A 17,273-nucleotide genomic window follows, 5' to 3' on the forward strand; every position below is an offset into this window, starting at 1 on the left:
AAAACTGAAGGTGCCATATTTTTGACAAGAATAATTTGAAATTGCCATGTATATTGACATTAAGGTAGTAAAATTTAATAAACAAGTAATAATTAAATGTACATATAGATATAAATCATAAACAATGCACTTCTTCAAGTGGAGTTACATAAGGCAGAGTGCCTAACATACTTGCAGCATTTCCACGTTGAATTGCCAATGAGATTCTTTGGTAGAAGAAAAATTTTGCTCTAGAATCTCCGGATTCAATCATAAGTTTTGCACCAATGAAATCGATAAATGTTTTACATTCCAAACTCCATGGACCTAACGTTTCGAAAGCTAATGCTTTAAAAATATAACTTGCAGACTTTAAATTTTTATATTTGTCATGTTTTCGTTTACTTGCTTCTTCGGCAGCTGATCCTGCAATTATGGAAGTTTTTCTTATGTAAGAATCAGCTAAAGTGTCAACACATGTTACATCCCATATTAGGCGTTGACCTTTACTCCATGGAATGAGTGTAGCACCATCAGGTCTTTTACCATCGTCTCTCAAGAGGCCACATGGTTCAAGAGAGGAGGAAATGTGGATAGAACTTAAGGCTCGCTGGATAATTTGATTTAAATCTGAATGTCTTGAAAATCTGCCCTTATTTTTAGCACAACTAAGTCCGTGACGGCCATCATTTGAAACTGTAAAGCCGCAGTGACAAGTATGTTTCTCAAAAATTTCAACACCAAAGCGATTTGCTACACATATTTGTAAAATCTTGTTATCCATAAATGTACCGATGTTTCTGGAGGGAAAGGCATGAAGCCAAGCATTAGATTCCTTTCTTTGTGCGGCAAGAAAACGAGCTGAACCAATTTTATCACAAAGATTAATTTCATTGGCGATGATTCTTGTTGTATTGATTATATCCCAGCCTTTTTGTAAAAATGTTTCCGTTGGAAATGTTTTACCATTTAATTCAATCCATAATCCAATAGCTTCTTCAGCAAAATGAACACTAACCTTTTTGTCCGTTTTTGGTAATATTTGAAAGACTAGGTCGTGAACACCATGTATTGAACCAAGGAAGGCTGGGAGAGAGATATCTTGAATTTTCCTAATACCGAGACCACCATTTGAAATAGGAAGGGAAGCAAGAGTCCATTGATTTTCATTAAACTTTATGTTTAAAAATTTTTGTAAACTGTTACGAATAGCATTGTCTATTGATTTAATACAATTGGGAAATTTCCAAAAGGTAGATGTTCTAAGTAAAAAATTTAATCTTGGAACAAAGAGACAATTTTTTACCAAAAAATAAGCCGTGTGTGAGTTTAAATTTTCTTGTTCTATATTTTTCAAAAGAAGAAAAACTTTTTCAATTTTCTTTTTGGCAATGAAATCAAAACCATCTTCAAAAATTGGGCTTCCAAGTAATTCTAAATTATTTTTGTTTACTACTAGAATTTCTGATGTTAGCGATTTGAATTTTCTTAAGACATCTTCATCAACAGTATCAGAACAAAAAAAAAGTTCACATTTATTTGGGTTAATATGTAGACCTACTTCCTTGGCCGTGTTGATAATTCTTTTAAAATTTTCAAAAACAATATCAGGAACGTCAGCTATTGTTGCGTCATCTAGATACCAGACGTTTAATTCAGTTGTAATTGATTCAACGATAGGATGAACTGTTAAGCTGAAGGCCATTGGTCCGCAAGGATCTCCTTGTTGGCATCCAACTACTGAAGGTATTATATAGTTTCCAAAGAAAAGGTGTGAAGGTTCTCTATAGCACTGATTCAAAAAAGGAAATAATGACGGAGTTTTATCCTTTACTTGTTGCAACATACTATCTCTTTCGATAGAGTTAAAGGCATTTGAGAAGTCAATTTTTAAAAGTATTTTTCCAAAATTTTCTGGGTTATGAACATATGTCCTAACAGAATGAATACAGCTTTCACAACCAAGTTTTGTAGCAACTCCAAGTTGATTTGGTGTCAAATAAGAATGTAGATCGCTCTGCAGTTTATAACATCCAATTTTTGCTGCAAGTCTTCGAAAAATGTTACCAATGGCAATAGGGCGAATACCACCATCTTTCTTCTTTAAAGCACAAAGAGAAGCACCGAAGATGAACGGACACATTTCATTAATTATTTTTCCTGATAATAGAAAGTTACAGAGCAAGGTAATTGAAGATAATGCTCTTTGTCCTGCTTCACCAGCAGAGACAGATATCATATCTTTTAAGAACTGCGGTCTAAAACCATCTATGCCTGCAGCCAACCCACAAGGAAATGAATTCATGGCCTTTTTGACTTCAATTTCATTGACATTTAATATCTGGCAATCAGTAAGGTTTATATTTGGAAATATTAATTTTCGTGACGGTTGTGGATGTTTAGATTTAAGAATTTCCAAGGTTTCATCATCAAATGTCGCTAAAGTGTCGTTAGAGATGAGTAATCGAACAGAGCCTTTAACATCAAAATCATTCATTTTAGCTTCTATAATTTTTGAAAGAGAAGGTTTGTTAATTTTTTTCTTACCATTTTCTTGCAAATTAAAATTTATCACATTTTCTTTTATAACCGATGTGAGAGATTTTTTTAACGATTTTTCGGAGATATTAAAAACTTTATATGAAAACAGAAGAAGATTAGAACAGGCTGTAATGGAATTTGAATCTAGACACTCTTTAATAATTGTGCAAAGCTTGACCGCTGCAGAATAACGTGCACCTTTCGGGATTCTACGTATGGTTTTAATATGAGATTTTGCATTCGCTAAATTTTCTTTCAGGAGAATTAAAGTTGTTTACCTTCATAAATCTTCGAATGATCATTTATATTAAGGATTTGAGGGTGTTTCTTCAATTTTTCTTCGGGTGAACTTTTGATATCTTCAAATTTATTATTGCCTGTCGAAAAGTATTTTTGAGCTCTATGTATTCTTCCATTATGAATTTTAAGACCTTTTTCACTCTTGAAAGATTTGTCACATTGAGAACATACTTTTTCGAAAGTGTTTTCCTTAACATTTCCAGAAGATACATATTCTTTTGATTGTCCTGCTTCTATCGAATCTTTTTCGGAAATTTTAAATGATGATATTTTTTCCGCAAATTTTCCACTTGATGGGTATTTTAAAGGTAAATATTCGTCTTCGGAAAAATCAGTGTCTGACATTGACGTTCTGACATTAATACTTGATTTACATTTGAAGTGTCAAAAAGTGACGACCAAAGTATTTTGGCCGCGATAGTACAATCTCTATGATTTTTTTTTAGTAAAACGCCCATTTCGTTTTGTTTTTCAACAGATGTTGAATGTTTTACTGAAAGTTCTGTCGTCTGTGGTGAACATTTTTCAACCAAACGGCGCATGTTAATTCCTGGAGCAATACCTTCCATATTCAAAGTATATTTAATATATTATTAGATATAATCTTACCATCTTGTAATAACATTTTTAGCACATCAATTATGAAGTTGATGATGTTTCTAACAATTTAACTTATTATGAAAATTTAGACGAGGAATATCAAAATTTTTGTGATGTGGGTACTCAATTTAACGACGTTTTCGGAAATAAAGGATCTCTATTACACAAAGCATTGTTTGGTACAAAAATGCAAACGTTTACAAATTCGGTGCAATCGCTTGAAAGAAGAGCTAAAAATTAAAAAAGAGAAAAATTATGAAAGCTCAAAATGGCAATGTACTATGCAACAAATTATAACAGATGCCAATAACATGAATCCGCGGGCAATATTAATATTAGATCAAATTAAAAACTATAATAAAAAAAATCCAAGATGGTCAGAAATGACCATTCGTCAGTGCATTGCATGGCGATTTTGTTCTCCAAAGGGTTATGAGTTTCCCAGGAATTCACTATTTAAACTACCTTGCAAAACAACATTGAAAAAATATTTTGGCATTGGAAATGAAGACTTAATTCGGAATCGTCTTATATGCGAAATTAAAAATTTGAATGCCCCGGAAAAAGTGTGTTCTTAGGTAGTGGATGATATGGCAATCAGGGAATCCGTTTATTATTCAAAAGCAGAACATCGTATATTTGGATTAGAGACAGTCACTAATAAATCATCTAACAAAATTGGAACTAAACCGGTTATTGCAAATCAACTTCTTTGTTATGTAGTTCATGGACTTTCAACAAAGTACGTTATACCAGCAAGTTATTACTTCCACAGGTAACTAAATAGTAAAGAGTTGTATAAATTAACATTAGATGTTTTAAAATTACTAGCTGATTGTGGATTTAAAGTTATTAGAATCGTAGGAGATAACCATAAAAATCACGTTGCCCTGTTCAAGCATTTTGGAAATGGAATGCTTCAAAATGTTATTGCTCATCCTTATAATCCTGGACTTAAATTCTTTATGAGTTTCGATTATTGTCATGCAATTAAAAATGGTAGAAATTTATTTTTTGAATCATGATATGGCTTCATCAGATGGAATTATTACAGCAAATTATCTGAAAGAACTATTAGAAATTCAAGAAAAGTTAATAATTAAACCAGTTCGATATTTAACGAAAAAACATATTTATCCATCTAATTTAGAAAAAATGAAAGTACGTTTAGCAGTTCAAATATTTTCACCGCCAGTTACTGCGGCTCTACGATATATTGCTCATCATGGTGGAGAAGAATTCGCTTATTTCAAGGATTGTTCTGCAACGGTGAAATATATGGAAAATATGTATAAGTTCTTTCAAATCCATGATGTTAGCAATAAAACACAACACATTCATCAAAGGGATGTTAATACTGCTCCATATACTAACATTGAAGATGTACGTCTTCTTTAGTTAAATGAAGAATTCCCACATTATACATGATGTATAAATGATGTTCAGTCCACTTCAGCTGAAGCAGGTATACAAGGCTTAACAAAAGAAACTGCTCAAGCGTTAATTTTTACTGCGAAGAGCACGTATCTATGTATCAAATATTTAATTAGTGACCTCAATTTTTTTATGTTGTAACAAGAAATTTCAGTTCCGACGCTGTAGAATCAATATTTTCTAACGTTCGACTCCGCGGTGGTTCAAATGACCTCACAGATTGTAGGGCAGCTGAACATGCACTTCGACAGATTTTGAAAAGCGGTTTGATAAAAAGCGTAAACAACAGCAACATAATATCTAACACTGAATACATTAGTAATGCAAAACTGGCAATACCTCGAAATTCAAATGACACTGATGAAATTGTTATTACTTTGAACGAAATGGTTATTGAAAAACTTGAAAAATTATCTGTATTTGTACATGATGGTTTTGAAGTTAATAGTTTTAAAATGAAATCGGCAGCTACAGCTTTTTTATGTGGTTATCTTATAGTGAAAGTTGCAGAATCTGTGAACAATTGTGAATTGTGCTTATCAACGTTACGGAACACCTCTCCTGAAAAAACGAGCCCTTTACTAGAATTAATTTATAATCAAGACCAAGGAAAATTGAACTATCCCAACGAAAGATTTGTAGGCCTAATAGAATTTGTGGTGGATATTATGATAGAAATCCTTCCCAGTCTTCCAAAAAAAAATGTTGATTTTATTTTAAAAAACGTTTTGAGTTCATATTTGCTTCATAATCCTGTATTTCAATGTAGTGTTCATTATGGTATAGTTTGCGATACAATAATGAAAAAATTAATTCCCCCTGTATTGATAAATTTTTGTAATTTACACTCAAAATATTAAAAAAAAATCTATCAATACTAAAAAAAGAAAACTGTTAAAATTAAATTGATTGTTAATTAATAGTATTTTATTTTAAAGGCTGTAAGCAGATTTTTTTTGTTTTATAAAAAGTAATGAATATTTAATCCATATGACTGAGGTATCAAGGTATGGACCTAGCGTCTATATTCAGAAACCTTTTATGACTCTGTAGTTTTCGCGGGCGGGTACGCGTATTTGAATTAGTGCCATCTCCAGTCTTTTCTCCCTCCACGGTGTGGACTCAGTCACCAATGTCACCAGTTGAAATTGATTGTAGGCAACCAATAAGGCTCCTTACTGTGGCGCACTCTAGAAAACAAAAATAATGCCTTGAACCACGGCTTCCTAGATTAATAAGAGTCGAAGCCTCTAATACGGCTGGTCGAGTTCATCAGTTGCAGGCATTTTTTCTGTTCCTGAGAGGGCGCCACTATACATTTGTGTACATAGATGTATTAAATTAGATACAGCCATGCGTTGTGGTAGTTCGTCAAGACGTGAAACCTATGTCTCTCACTCTCAACCGCATAAGGATTTCATAAGCGCCAGCCTTTAGAGAGGTACCGTTGGCAAGCACCAATCAAAGCACGCTAGAAATCTAGTTTGACACTTGACGGTTCTTGGGTTATTGTCTTACTGTCAAATTTTGCAAGAAAATCACAAATAATTTAAACAGAAAAATTTAACATCTTAATTCCAATGGGTCATCACTGAAAAGTTGAAGTTGAAGTTATCAAGAAAGATACTTATTAATTTGTAGGTAATTTTCATTTACAGGATGCTAACCTCAACTTTTATTTGCTTTTAGCTTTGTGTGACTTATTTATATTGCCACTATTCTAATTTTATAAATTTATAGGAAGCAAGTGTGTTACTTTGTCACAACCTACAATCTTCCATTGATTATTATCGTGCAGCAATGGATTTGCAAGCTGATAAAAGATGAAACGAATGAAACTCGTTAACATTGCATCAATGAGAAAAAACTAAAATTTGGTGAAATTTTGAAGTTGGAAAAGAGTTCTTTGATGAAATTAAAAAACGCCAACACTAACAACAAGACATTTATTTGAAATTATTTATTGAACAATTATTCATTTCTAAATAAGATTAATTTAACGCATTTTTGCCTAATTCTATCAGTATTTTTGACCTCTGTTTTTTTTCTGCATTCATAATGTATACGTATATTTAAATAAATTGTTGATATTAATTTAATCAATTGTATACGATGATTATCCATTAAAGATTGATTCTTGATATGGTTTATCATCATTTCATCACTAAATAAATCTGGTATGTTTCGCATAGCTTGTAGTGTTAATAATTCCTTCAGATGCTTTTTTGTTATTAATTTAGCGTTATCTGTAATTCTGGTGGCACGTTCTAATTGTAAACAAAGCAAAATAACATCCTTACTAGGTAATATTAGCTTGCCTCGATTTTTGAATTTAATTAATTACATTCACTGGTTATAAACTTAGAGCAGCAAATTTGACAAAGAATTTTCGGTTTTACTTTTTTAATGACGAAACCTGATATGTAAACTACCACATCTTCAATAAACTGAGAGAGAGCCAATTTAATTTCAATTCAAATTCTGAAAGGTCATCCTCGAGAATTGTATCGGTTGTTTTCGATTTTGTACCGCTAGAAACGTGTAATATGCTGGCAGCATCTAATATACTGCAATTACCATATTTTGAACCACTAATTTCGTGTTTTACAATTAGCCTTTTATAGGCGGCTTTAAATTGAAGGCAGGTTGTTGTTGAATCCAGAGCGACTTCTTACTGCACTAAAAAATGTTTCCAGGTGGTCTTGACTTAACTTGAAGCTTAAAATATATTCAAATTTATAGTGCGATTTTAAATCCTTATATAAATTCAGCAAGTTATTGCAATTAATTATGAATCCTAAAAACCCTGTCTTTCTATTACTTTCAATTAATAATGTACCAGTATTAGTTTTTAAATTTTTGACATAGTTCACATACGTCTGGATTTTTTCATGTAGAAATTCATAATTTGAATCATTAATGGCTTGAGAAAATTCGCCCTTGGAATATTTGTTTTTGCAGTTTAAAATATCAAACAAATTATTAAATATTAAACAAAAGTTTGCAGTTGCTTCGCAGTCTTCAAATCCTTTTGCTACTCTTTTACAAAAGCATAGGCTACTCGCAACACTTGTGCTCATGGTCTGTGCCGCTAGGAACACTTTCATTATCTCATTGTGATAATTAACATGCCTCTTTGTCAATTTATTTGCTGCTCTTAAACCCTCAGTTTGTTGTAGGTCAACTAATTGCTTTATATATTTCCACTCAATTGGAAAATTATTTAAATCGTACAATAGTTCCTTGTCACAAAAAGCATTTCTGCACAATTTAAGCATATGGCATGCGTCATAGAATGTATAGACAGGCTTATTTGTAACTGGATGTGGAAAATACGGTTTGAAATTTTCGAAACTGTAATTAGCACCCAATACTTTACACATCGATATATTAACCGATGCTCCATCGAAGGTGATAGAATGACATTTTGCACCGGTATCTTGTAATCGTGTTAAAGAACGATTTATTATATCAGCTCTTTCCTGCGCTCTCAGACTTTTAATCAGAAAATAACCCACTGGTACTTTCCAATTTTCATTAAGAGCGACTACCATTATCACTAAGGCATTTGTGGCTTCTGTAGTGTTAATACAATCGGGGTCATTTTCAATCCCTACTTCAACGTACCCATGAAATTTGTCGCCACTGTATTCCACTTTTTGTCTAATTGCCATCTCATCAAGCACCAAATTAACCACAATTGTTTTTGAATGATTGCAGTTAGCAACTCTCAGTTTAATAGCCTCAAAAGCTTCTTCAGTAAACCCTGGGTCACCATTTACTGATGAATACCATTTATTTATGGTAACAGGATGAGGTAAAAGGTTATTAAAGGTGGATCTCACATAGTTATAAGCCCTAGGAGAATAAAAATTGAGAGTTAGAGCAAATGCCCTGAGTTCTGGTGTAAATTTAGCATTTTTTGAAGCCAATTGTCTCTTCAAAATGTTTTTCATGGCGTCAGGTACCGAGTCCTGTAGTAAATATATCAATTTAAAAAATACCGTTAAAAAATGTTAATAATCAATTTGTACCATTACAGTTTCTTGTCTTTCTTCAGCTAATAATTTTTTTTCAACCAGTTGATCCAACAAATTATCTAAATTATTTATTTTTGTGATTAATTTGGTGTTTTCAGTTTTTAATTTTTTTATTTGTTGTTTTTGTTCATCAACATATGTCGTTATCATATTTATGTGACGCTTTGCTTTACGAGGACTATTAAAATGGTGTGGTTGTAAATCACCAATGTACCTAGCATCTGCTTGCACACTTAATTGGGGTAAAATACTAGGAGGATCGTTTTCTACAAATGAAAAAAGGTAGGTAATAAAATTGCATAAATTTGCAACGTCGTTATCATTACCAGGGATATGGAAGTTTGGGAGATTATCTGGCATTTTATTTAAAGTTAACTTTTGTGACGGCACAGATTCTTTCAAAAGGATTTTCTGAGGTAATCGGGTTTGATCGTAATCAGTTATTTGAAAATGTTGAGAACAAATTACTGCATCTTTTACTTTTTTAAATTTTTCCTCGATTTTACAAACTTTTATCCATGTACTCCTTAATGATTCATCTTTTGGAAAACTGGAAAGGGTTTTATAAGCAGGTAAATCTAATTTAAGCATACACACAGGTAGGTACATACCGATGAAAGGATATTTCTTCGCTCGTGAAAGGATTGTAAGGAGTGGAACAAACAATACAGGATCTCATTGTAGTGTAGTAGGACCTAATTTATTGTTTAAAAAACAATTCTTTAATATTAAATACTCGTTTTTATAGCTATTCGTTTTAAATTTAAATATTTGACAATTTAAATTGACAGCGTCGACTAAAATCGTGCGCATGCGTGTCTGTTTAATCAGCACCGATTCGTATACGACATTATGGCTAATGTGATAAAAAAAGATGAAAAATGCATTTAATTAAATATAGAAAGAAGTGGAGAGATGTACAATTTTCTTTGATATGTTTTTTAATAACGGATATACGTTTACCAGGTATTGCTACATCTAATTTAATACATCTATGTTTGTGTATTTGGCTGCTTAACCGCGTGCAAATCTCATTTTAAAAAGAATCGTAATTTGTATGTTACATACACTACTTCAAAAAGTAGATTATTGATAGAAAAAAAAAACATTAATACGATTTTTCATTCATTTAATTAAAAAAATATTCGTTTTTTGGTAGAGGGCGCTACTATACTTTTGGCTTTTGAAGGAACAGACAGTTCAAGGAACTCGACCAGCCGTATTAGAGGCTTCGACTCTTATTAATCTAGGAAGCCGTGCCTTGAACTAAATATGCGACGGGCCTGGTAAGAGCATGACCAACTTCATTCATATTCGCTTCGCTTCTATATGGCCGTCTCAATTTAGCAAAAATTTGTTCCCGCAAAGTAGTCCATGAAACGTGCATCATGTGTCGCCATCTTCCGTCAAGTTGACAACTTATTCATTCTAAAGTTTAAATAAATTCGGGACTGTTTAGTTGTTTTTTTAACAAAATGGGCAGAGTGTTTTATTTGTGGAAATTTGAAGCCTTTTTTCCAATTTCCAAGCGATTCTGATCAGAGAAACAAATTGCTAAAGTCTCTTAAAAGATCTTGTAGTATTTTTTGAATAATAAAATTTCTTATAGAAGGTAGTTTATTAAATGGTATTACAGATCTCAACAAAATTACAGATCATCTTCAAAAAAAGTGACACTCACTAAAGATGCTGTCCCATTCGTATTTGTAGGAATTCAGATCCAAAATATGTATACAACATGCAAAATGTTTTCTTTGGTTATTTTAGAACCCTGTTGTTGTTTGTACGAATTCACATCCTGACCCAGTCCCCAGATGAAAATGAACCTGCTTCTTCCCTGCAAAACAATACATATACAATACAAATTTGGCAAAGTGATCTTTTATGTCACTTTTATCCACCATCATACTAGGATCTTTGTTAAGATTAATAGCCCTTCAAAATCAGAGTCAATTGCTGTATCCCAGTGATTCATTTGTAGGCATTATTGAGAATTGCGAATATAATACAAAAACTGTTAGGTACCATTTCTACAATATGAGAAACCATGTACTCATTTGCATGACTTGCTGTATGATCACCTCCTTCAAAATTCAGCGTTTTCCTGTGCAGACCACAAAGCTGCAGTATGCAATGTTATTATTAAAACAGCTGCGAAACCAGTCCTTAGTAATATTTTTGTAGAATAAATGGATTCTTTAAAGAGTAAGCTTGCACAGTAAACCACTGAGATGAAAAGTTTTGAAGTTATAAATAGTGCTCTTACCTTTAAAAATGTGTTTTGTTAGTGTTGTCATCTAGTTAAATTAAACCCAACATTTTCGTCTTCGTGTTTTTTTTTTTTTAATGGGCTGATAACAGTAATAACATAAAAATGAGGCCATTGACCTTGACGTTAATGTCAAATTCAGTTGTAGTTTGATTGTTTGTTGAGGAGATGTCGCTAGTAGATGTCCATCAAATGGGAACATTTGATTGCATGTAAAATTCAAAATTGAAACGGCCATATAGAAGCGAAGCGGATATGAATGAAGTTGGTCATGGGTAAGAGACGCTTTGTCTCTTTTGATCTAGGAGGCCATGGCACAGACAATTAAACTATAGTAAGACGTCGCATTGCTACCCAATTTTTGGAAACACGATTCCAGCGCGGCGCGAGCAGTTGGCCGAACTAATTTTATAAAGCATGCTTGATGGAGTTGTTTAAATTAATAATTTTGTCCTCATTTAATATTAATTTCAAATGTAAAATGTCTTTAAAATGCACAACGTTTTATTAATTATAAGAAAAATTAACAATAAATGAATTAAATTAAAAACTAGAACCAAAACTAAAATTAAATATTCAGAAAATCCCCATTTGCTTCGTAAGTAACATCTCTTTGACGATTTTTTTTTTTAATTCTCTTCTTACGTCCTGCATTTTTTTTTTTTATAAATGATCAAATTGATTGATGCATCCAACAATTTTGTTTTAATTTCCAGAAAATGGCTTTGACATATAAACCATGAAAATAAATTTTTCGTTCTAAGGCGATACGTAATTTCTTTCCAATACTTCTTTTATTCAAAAATACACTTAGATCGTAAATTTTGGCAACACAACACACAACTCTTCTGTTATACACATATACATAGTGGGTCGATAAAAACGGTACCAATTTTGTACGCTCATATTTTCCTGAGTTATTATCTGTTTTTAATGAGTAATATACCAGTGAAAACCTCAATATTTATAGAAAAGATTGTTGTTGTCCAGAACTGAAAAATTGTGCGTCACAACATGAAGACATGCAAAAATTCTCTCAATTATAAGTTTTACAGATATGGTTCAATATGCTCCCCATTTTTATTAGCTACCATTTGCAATCGTCTTCACTAGTTATAGATGGAGCAACATCAACATCGCACCGCGCGGCACAAACAATCATATACCTTGAGCTGAAGGCTCCTGAACGGAATGCTGGAATCAGCTACCTCAAAGACAAATATGTAGCTTCTGCAATTGGGGACGGACAAAGACGATTACAAATGATAGCTAATAAAAATGGAGGGCATATTGAACCATATCTGAAAACTCATAATTGAGATAGGTAATCTTCAAAACCAGAATTTTTGCATGTCTTCATGTTATGACGCACAACTTTTGAGTTAGGACTATCTCTGCACAGCAAGAGGCCTTCATCTTTTCTATAAATATTGGGTTTTTCACTGGTATATTAATCATTTAAAAAACTTAATAACTCAGGAAGATATGAACGAACAAAATTTGTACCGTTTTTTTTTTGGCCCACTGTGTATTTTAGTTTCAATTTTAACTTGTCATGCTCCTTAAAAGAATAGGTACCGGGGGCACACACTATTGTTTGGTTTCTTTTTGTCTTGAATTGAAACTGAAAGTATAACTTTATTAAGAAGTTTCATCACTTAAGTTTTTATCTTTATAAATTACGTAGCAGATTCACAAATTGCCCAAAAAGTAGAAAATGTTATTTTTTCCCTTTCTTTATTGTTTTCTTATTGACAATTTCTCAATACTGAAAACGTTAGCTATTGTAATTACTTTCATTTAATAAATGGCACTAGTTCCTACCTTTTTATTTACAGAAAGTCTATTCCAACATTATTATATGGGATTGAAGTGTCTTACTATAGTTTAATTGTCTGTGGTCCATAGTTATTCCCTATGTTCAATTTTAAAAAACACAGATCAATGCATTGTGAGTTGCTATGCAACCAACTATACCGAACACCAGAAATTTTGAAATAAATTGTTCCGATTGATGGATTTGGTCTATCATGTGCTGCATTGGAAAGGTCACGCACATTTCTAATGCTCTGGTTGGCATAGAATAACTGCAGTATGTGTATTTCTTCTTCAAACAACTTGACCATTTTGTTTAACGGTCAAGTACTTATTTTCGTTACCTTGGTTACGTGATTACATACATGCATTGACCTGTGTTTTTTAAAACTGAACATAGGGAATAAGTATGGGCTATGTTCAATGTTAAAAAATGTCCCGGTATAATAAATTGTCAATTTGAAAAACTAAGTGCAGTCGAAACTTTAAAAAATGCCACAAACAAAGAAAAAATGTTGTATTAGTTCACGACATAAAGTTAACATTTCTTATCATAATCTACCCAATGATATCACTTTAAATGCGGCATAGAAGATAGGACTGAGAGATCATACTGGTAATCTCATGAGTGCCGCAGAATATGCAAGTAGTAAAATTTTACCAAGATTCCAAAATTTAAGGACCAATGTAAATATTTCAGTCACCTTGCAAGATAGTTCTTTGGAAAAACTAGAAAAATTGTCTTCTTTTACTTATTTCCCAAGTACCAATTTTCAAATTGAGACGGCGGCAACAGCTTTTTTATGTGGCTACTTAATTATGAAAATAACGGAGGCAGTCCATGGATGTGATTATTGCTTGTGACATTTACAAGATTCAAATTCGAAAAAGAAAATCCCTTTACTGGAATTTATTACTAAGATAGAGGAAGGCTAAGTTACCCCAATGATCAATTTGTGGGTCTAGAATAGTTTGGGAATGAGAAATTGGAATTTTAGCTTCTTCACTTGCATCTTGCAATGGGTTTTGGGTAGGTTAAACATTATAGATAATAATGAAGATTTACGGCTATGAGCAGTTCATTCCAGGAGGGACAAACAATCTGCATTTTGCCGATATTCGGCATCCCTTTTTAGTAACTAGCAGGTAGATAAACTTACACTATCGTAAATCTTCATTATTATAATCTTTACAATGTAACCATTGCAAGTGAAGAAGCTAAAATTCCAATTTCTCGTTCGCAAACTATACAATTTATAATAATTTCAATAATAGTAGAAATTCTACTAAGCATTCCAAAGGAAAATTTAAATTTTGTTTTGAAGAAAATCTTGGCCTATCTTTCGGGAAATCCTCTAATTCATTGTCTTGTTCATGGTAAAATGTGAGTGAGGCACTTATTTAAAAATTAGAACTTCATGTCATTCTAAATTTTTGTAACTTGCACTCAGACAAAAAAAAAAGAAAATTGTTGAAATTAAATTTACCGTTCATAAAAAATGTTTTTGATGTATGTGTGCGTTAAAACTGTTGAAAACACGTCTATAAAACAATAATTTCATGCAAGGCAGGCAACCAGTACACAACACATAAGCTCCGTATTATGGCGCACCCTATAAAACAAAAATAATGCTTAGAACATGCTTAGAACTACGAATGCGGCAGGCTGGATAAGACACGAGTCTCTTATGAATCTAGGAGGCCGTGTTTTTATCATACTGACATGCCAAAAATAAACTTTCAAATGTCAATCATAATGACAATAAAGCGTGGCTTACATTGACATTTTTTGAATTGACATAAATTTGACGTCTAAAATTCCGTGTCCGCAACTGTACACCATACTGTTGGAGTAATGGTATGGGGTGTTATTTCTCACGGCAGCAGATCTCGGTCACTGTTTATTCGAGGCACTGCCCAACCCCCAGCAAGACAACGCACGCCCACATATTGCTCGATCTTCTTTGGTTGTCTTGGAAGAGGAATAAACAGAATTGTTGCTATGGCCTCGATTCCCCGATTTGTCGCCCATCAAAAAAGTGTGGGATGCGATGGGGAAATTCATCGACGATTTACCACATCCTCCAACAACTTTGGAAGAACTTCGGGGTGTCGTAGCGAGGCATGCGACTTCACAGACAATGCCATTGCCAGCATGCCTCGCAGAATGCAGGACTGTATTCGGGAGCGCGGTAGCCCAACTCATTATTGATTTCTTTTAACTGCTTGTTTGCCGAATTGTTTTAAACTTAAATCATTTGTTACCGAGTGTACCCTGAATAGGTATATGTATGTGTGTAAATTTTTATTTTAAAAAACGCATTGTTTCTGGGTGTTCGGATTTCACTTGCGAGCAGTATAGTACATAATTACAGTTGTTGTATTTTTGTAATTATTAAAATATATTTAATTTTTAGTTCTTTATTGTAACGAGTTGTAGATTTTTTTAAAGTTTTAAGATAGCACATGAGACCTGTACATACCTGTATGCACCTTGCAAATCATTTATTACAATATTTTATATTATAATTTCAAAAATTGTGATTAAGCTAAAATTTGGTGTAATATTTAAAATTATTAGTAAGCGTAAAACTAACTTTCTTAAAAACATATCAAAAATATTTTAATATATTCTATTTAGATCAGTAAAATAATGTCTTCATCAAAGGTCTTTAAAATGTTTCTTGTAGATAAATGGATAAATAGATATTTTATAAATACGTTTGAACAATATTACTATGATCCAATATTAAGCATAAAGAGTGTTTTCAATCCAATCTTCTAGCGAAAAAGTAGCTTTGTCTTTATCTGAAGCCACTTCTTTAAACAATTCTGAAACAGAAATGTATTAAGAAATCTGAATACGAATAAAATTAAGTAACACATACCTATCATTATTTTTAATTTGACTGCACACATAATGAAATCGTCAAATTCAATTTCTGCATCCTTATTTCCATATCGATGCATTAGAATATTTAAAGTGTGATTATTTAAAGTATATCCAGCTGAAGTAAGCGCTTGTCTCAATTCAAAACCGGTCAAGGTTCCGCTTCGATTTTTATCAAACTGATTGAAAACTGACTAGAATTGAATATTAACCATTATTAAAAACATCTATGCTATTTAAAGTCCATACTTTCCAAGCTCTAATAATCATCCACAGCCTTTTAAACTCTTCAAAATTTAATTTTCCCGTTCGGTCTATATCCAACATGGCTATCATGCTGCGACACACGTCTTTTGAAAACCCCTTATTTTTAGTTTCTGTGAATCACAATGTTTTTTTATTGTCAACACAGACTTACAACATCCACTGTCAGTTACTCAGAGCATAATATATGACAACGCACAAAATTTACCAAGCACCTACCAGGGTATGGATTATTTAATGCCATGTCTTGAGTTGGGACTGGAACTTCGTCAAGAGACGGGTTTTTGCATAAGACTCCACAAAGAAGCGCTAATATTACATCAAGAAGATGATGTTCACCAGAAGCCGGAGGAGCTGATTGTGGAAGTGCCCCAACACCATCCACATTCATTGCTACAGATGGCTCTTCTACAGCGAAAAACACTACATAAGCACCAGCGCGGAAGCCAATTTAATAGAACCTGCAGTTTTCTTATTCAGCAGCAGATTAAAAATTTTCAACAGTAATTACATAAGTGATGGTAATTTTTTGATAACTAACTGCACGAATTTTTGCTGCTATAGAAATCTCACGAGTGGACGAAGTCCACGAGTAGGATTTCTTAATAGCAACAAAGGTGAGTGCTAATTGTCTTAAGAAACAAATACGAGTGGTCTGAGGAGAAAATTTCCGGCAATTTCGTACCCACGAGTTTGTATTCGGCATGACAATTCACCGAGTGAAAATTGAAAAATTCTACAGGGTCATTATAAATGATTGTCCCATCGCAGTTGGCGTTGAAAACCCACACAAATTTTGGATGTGCCTCAACCTCGCAACGTTAGCCAAACTAGTAAACTACCGCCAGGAGCGCCACCTATCGGCGATACTAGTCTCACACATTTTATAAGGCTTGCCGCACATTAAACCCTGTCACCAACGCCAACTGCGATGGGACAATCATTTATAATGACCCTGTATGAAAGAAATACTTGAATGGTAGTTTGTAATTTAAAAATGGTTGTTATAGCAATTCGTCAATAAATAGTGAATATTTCCGCGGCAATTTTTTTAAAACAAGTGTGATTGGTCCTTACTGACCAACTTAGTAAATCTGATTGATCGAGAGAATGCTAGTTGAATTGTCGTATACAGTGTGGA

General features: G+C 32.9%; 1 protein-coding gene and 3 long non-coding RNA genes across 12 annotated transcripts in view; 2 read left to right on the plus strand and 2 right to left on the minus strand.

Annotated features, from left to right (window-relative positions):
* Nucleotides 1-15,408, plus strand: part of LOC138126448 (uncharacterized) — a 49,461-nt gene extending 34,053 nt beyond the window's left edge. Inside the window, exon 3 of the long non-coding RNA XR_011157829.1 lies at nucleotides 14,907-15,408. This is a non-coding gene — a long non-coding RNA (uncharacterized lncRNA). The remainder of the gene's footprint in view (nucleotides 1-14,906) is intronic.
* On the plus strand, nucleotides 6,075-6,813 carry LOC138126434 (uncharacterized). Of its 2 annotated transcripts, none has more exons than XR_011157816.1 (2): nucleotides 6,075-6,495; nucleotides 6,595-6,813. It is a non-coding gene; the product is annotated as an uncharacterized lncRNA (long non-coding RNA). The 2 variants fall into 2 exon arrangements; XR_011157820.1 differs by having other exon boundaries at nucleotides 6,075-6,491.
* On the minus strand, nucleotides 10,494-12,985 carry LOC138126424 (uncharacterized). Of its 2 annotated transcripts, XR_011157808.1 has the most exons (3): nucleotides 11,161-11,425; nucleotides 10,786-11,104; nucleotides 10,494-10,731 (listed from the first exon to the last, which is right to left on the minus strand). It is a non-coding gene; the product is annotated as an uncharacterized lncRNA (long non-coding RNA). The 2 variants fall into 2 exon arrangements; XR_011157807.1 differs by having other exon boundaries at nucleotides 10,494-11,104; nucleotides 11,161-12,985.
* LOC138126367 (calpain-A-like) overlaps nucleotides 15,384-17,273 on the minus strand; it is a 31,269-nt gene continuing 29,379 nt past the window's right edge. For 5 of the 7 annotated variants that reach the window (XM_069042179.1, XM_069042175.1, XM_069042182.1 and 2 more), the window contains 4 exons: nucleotides 16,352-16,540; nucleotides 16,118-16,245; nucleotides 15,867-16,062; nucleotides 15,384-15,810 (listed from right to left, as the gene is read on the minus strand). In XM_069042179.1, coding sequence (XP_068898280.1) covers nucleotides 15,728-15,810; nucleotides 15,867-16,062; nucleotides 16,118-16,245; nucleotides 16,352-16,540 — 596 coding nt within the window. In that variant the 3' untranslated portion in view covers nucleotides 15,384-15,727. Of the gene's footprint in view, nucleotides 15,811-15,866; nucleotides 16,063-16,117; nucleotides 16,246-16,351; nucleotides 16,541-17,273 lie in introns of those variants that run through there. The other 2 variants (XM_069042149.1, XM_069042157.1) reach the window with 2 other exon arrangements.

This window comes from Tenebrio molitor, chromosome 1 (assembly GCF_963966145.1).
Source record: "Tenebrio molitor chromosome 1, icTenMoli1.1, whole genome shotgun sequence".
NCBI lineage: Eukaryota > Metazoa > Arthropoda > Insecta > Coleoptera > Tenebrionidae > Tenebrio > Tenebrio molitor.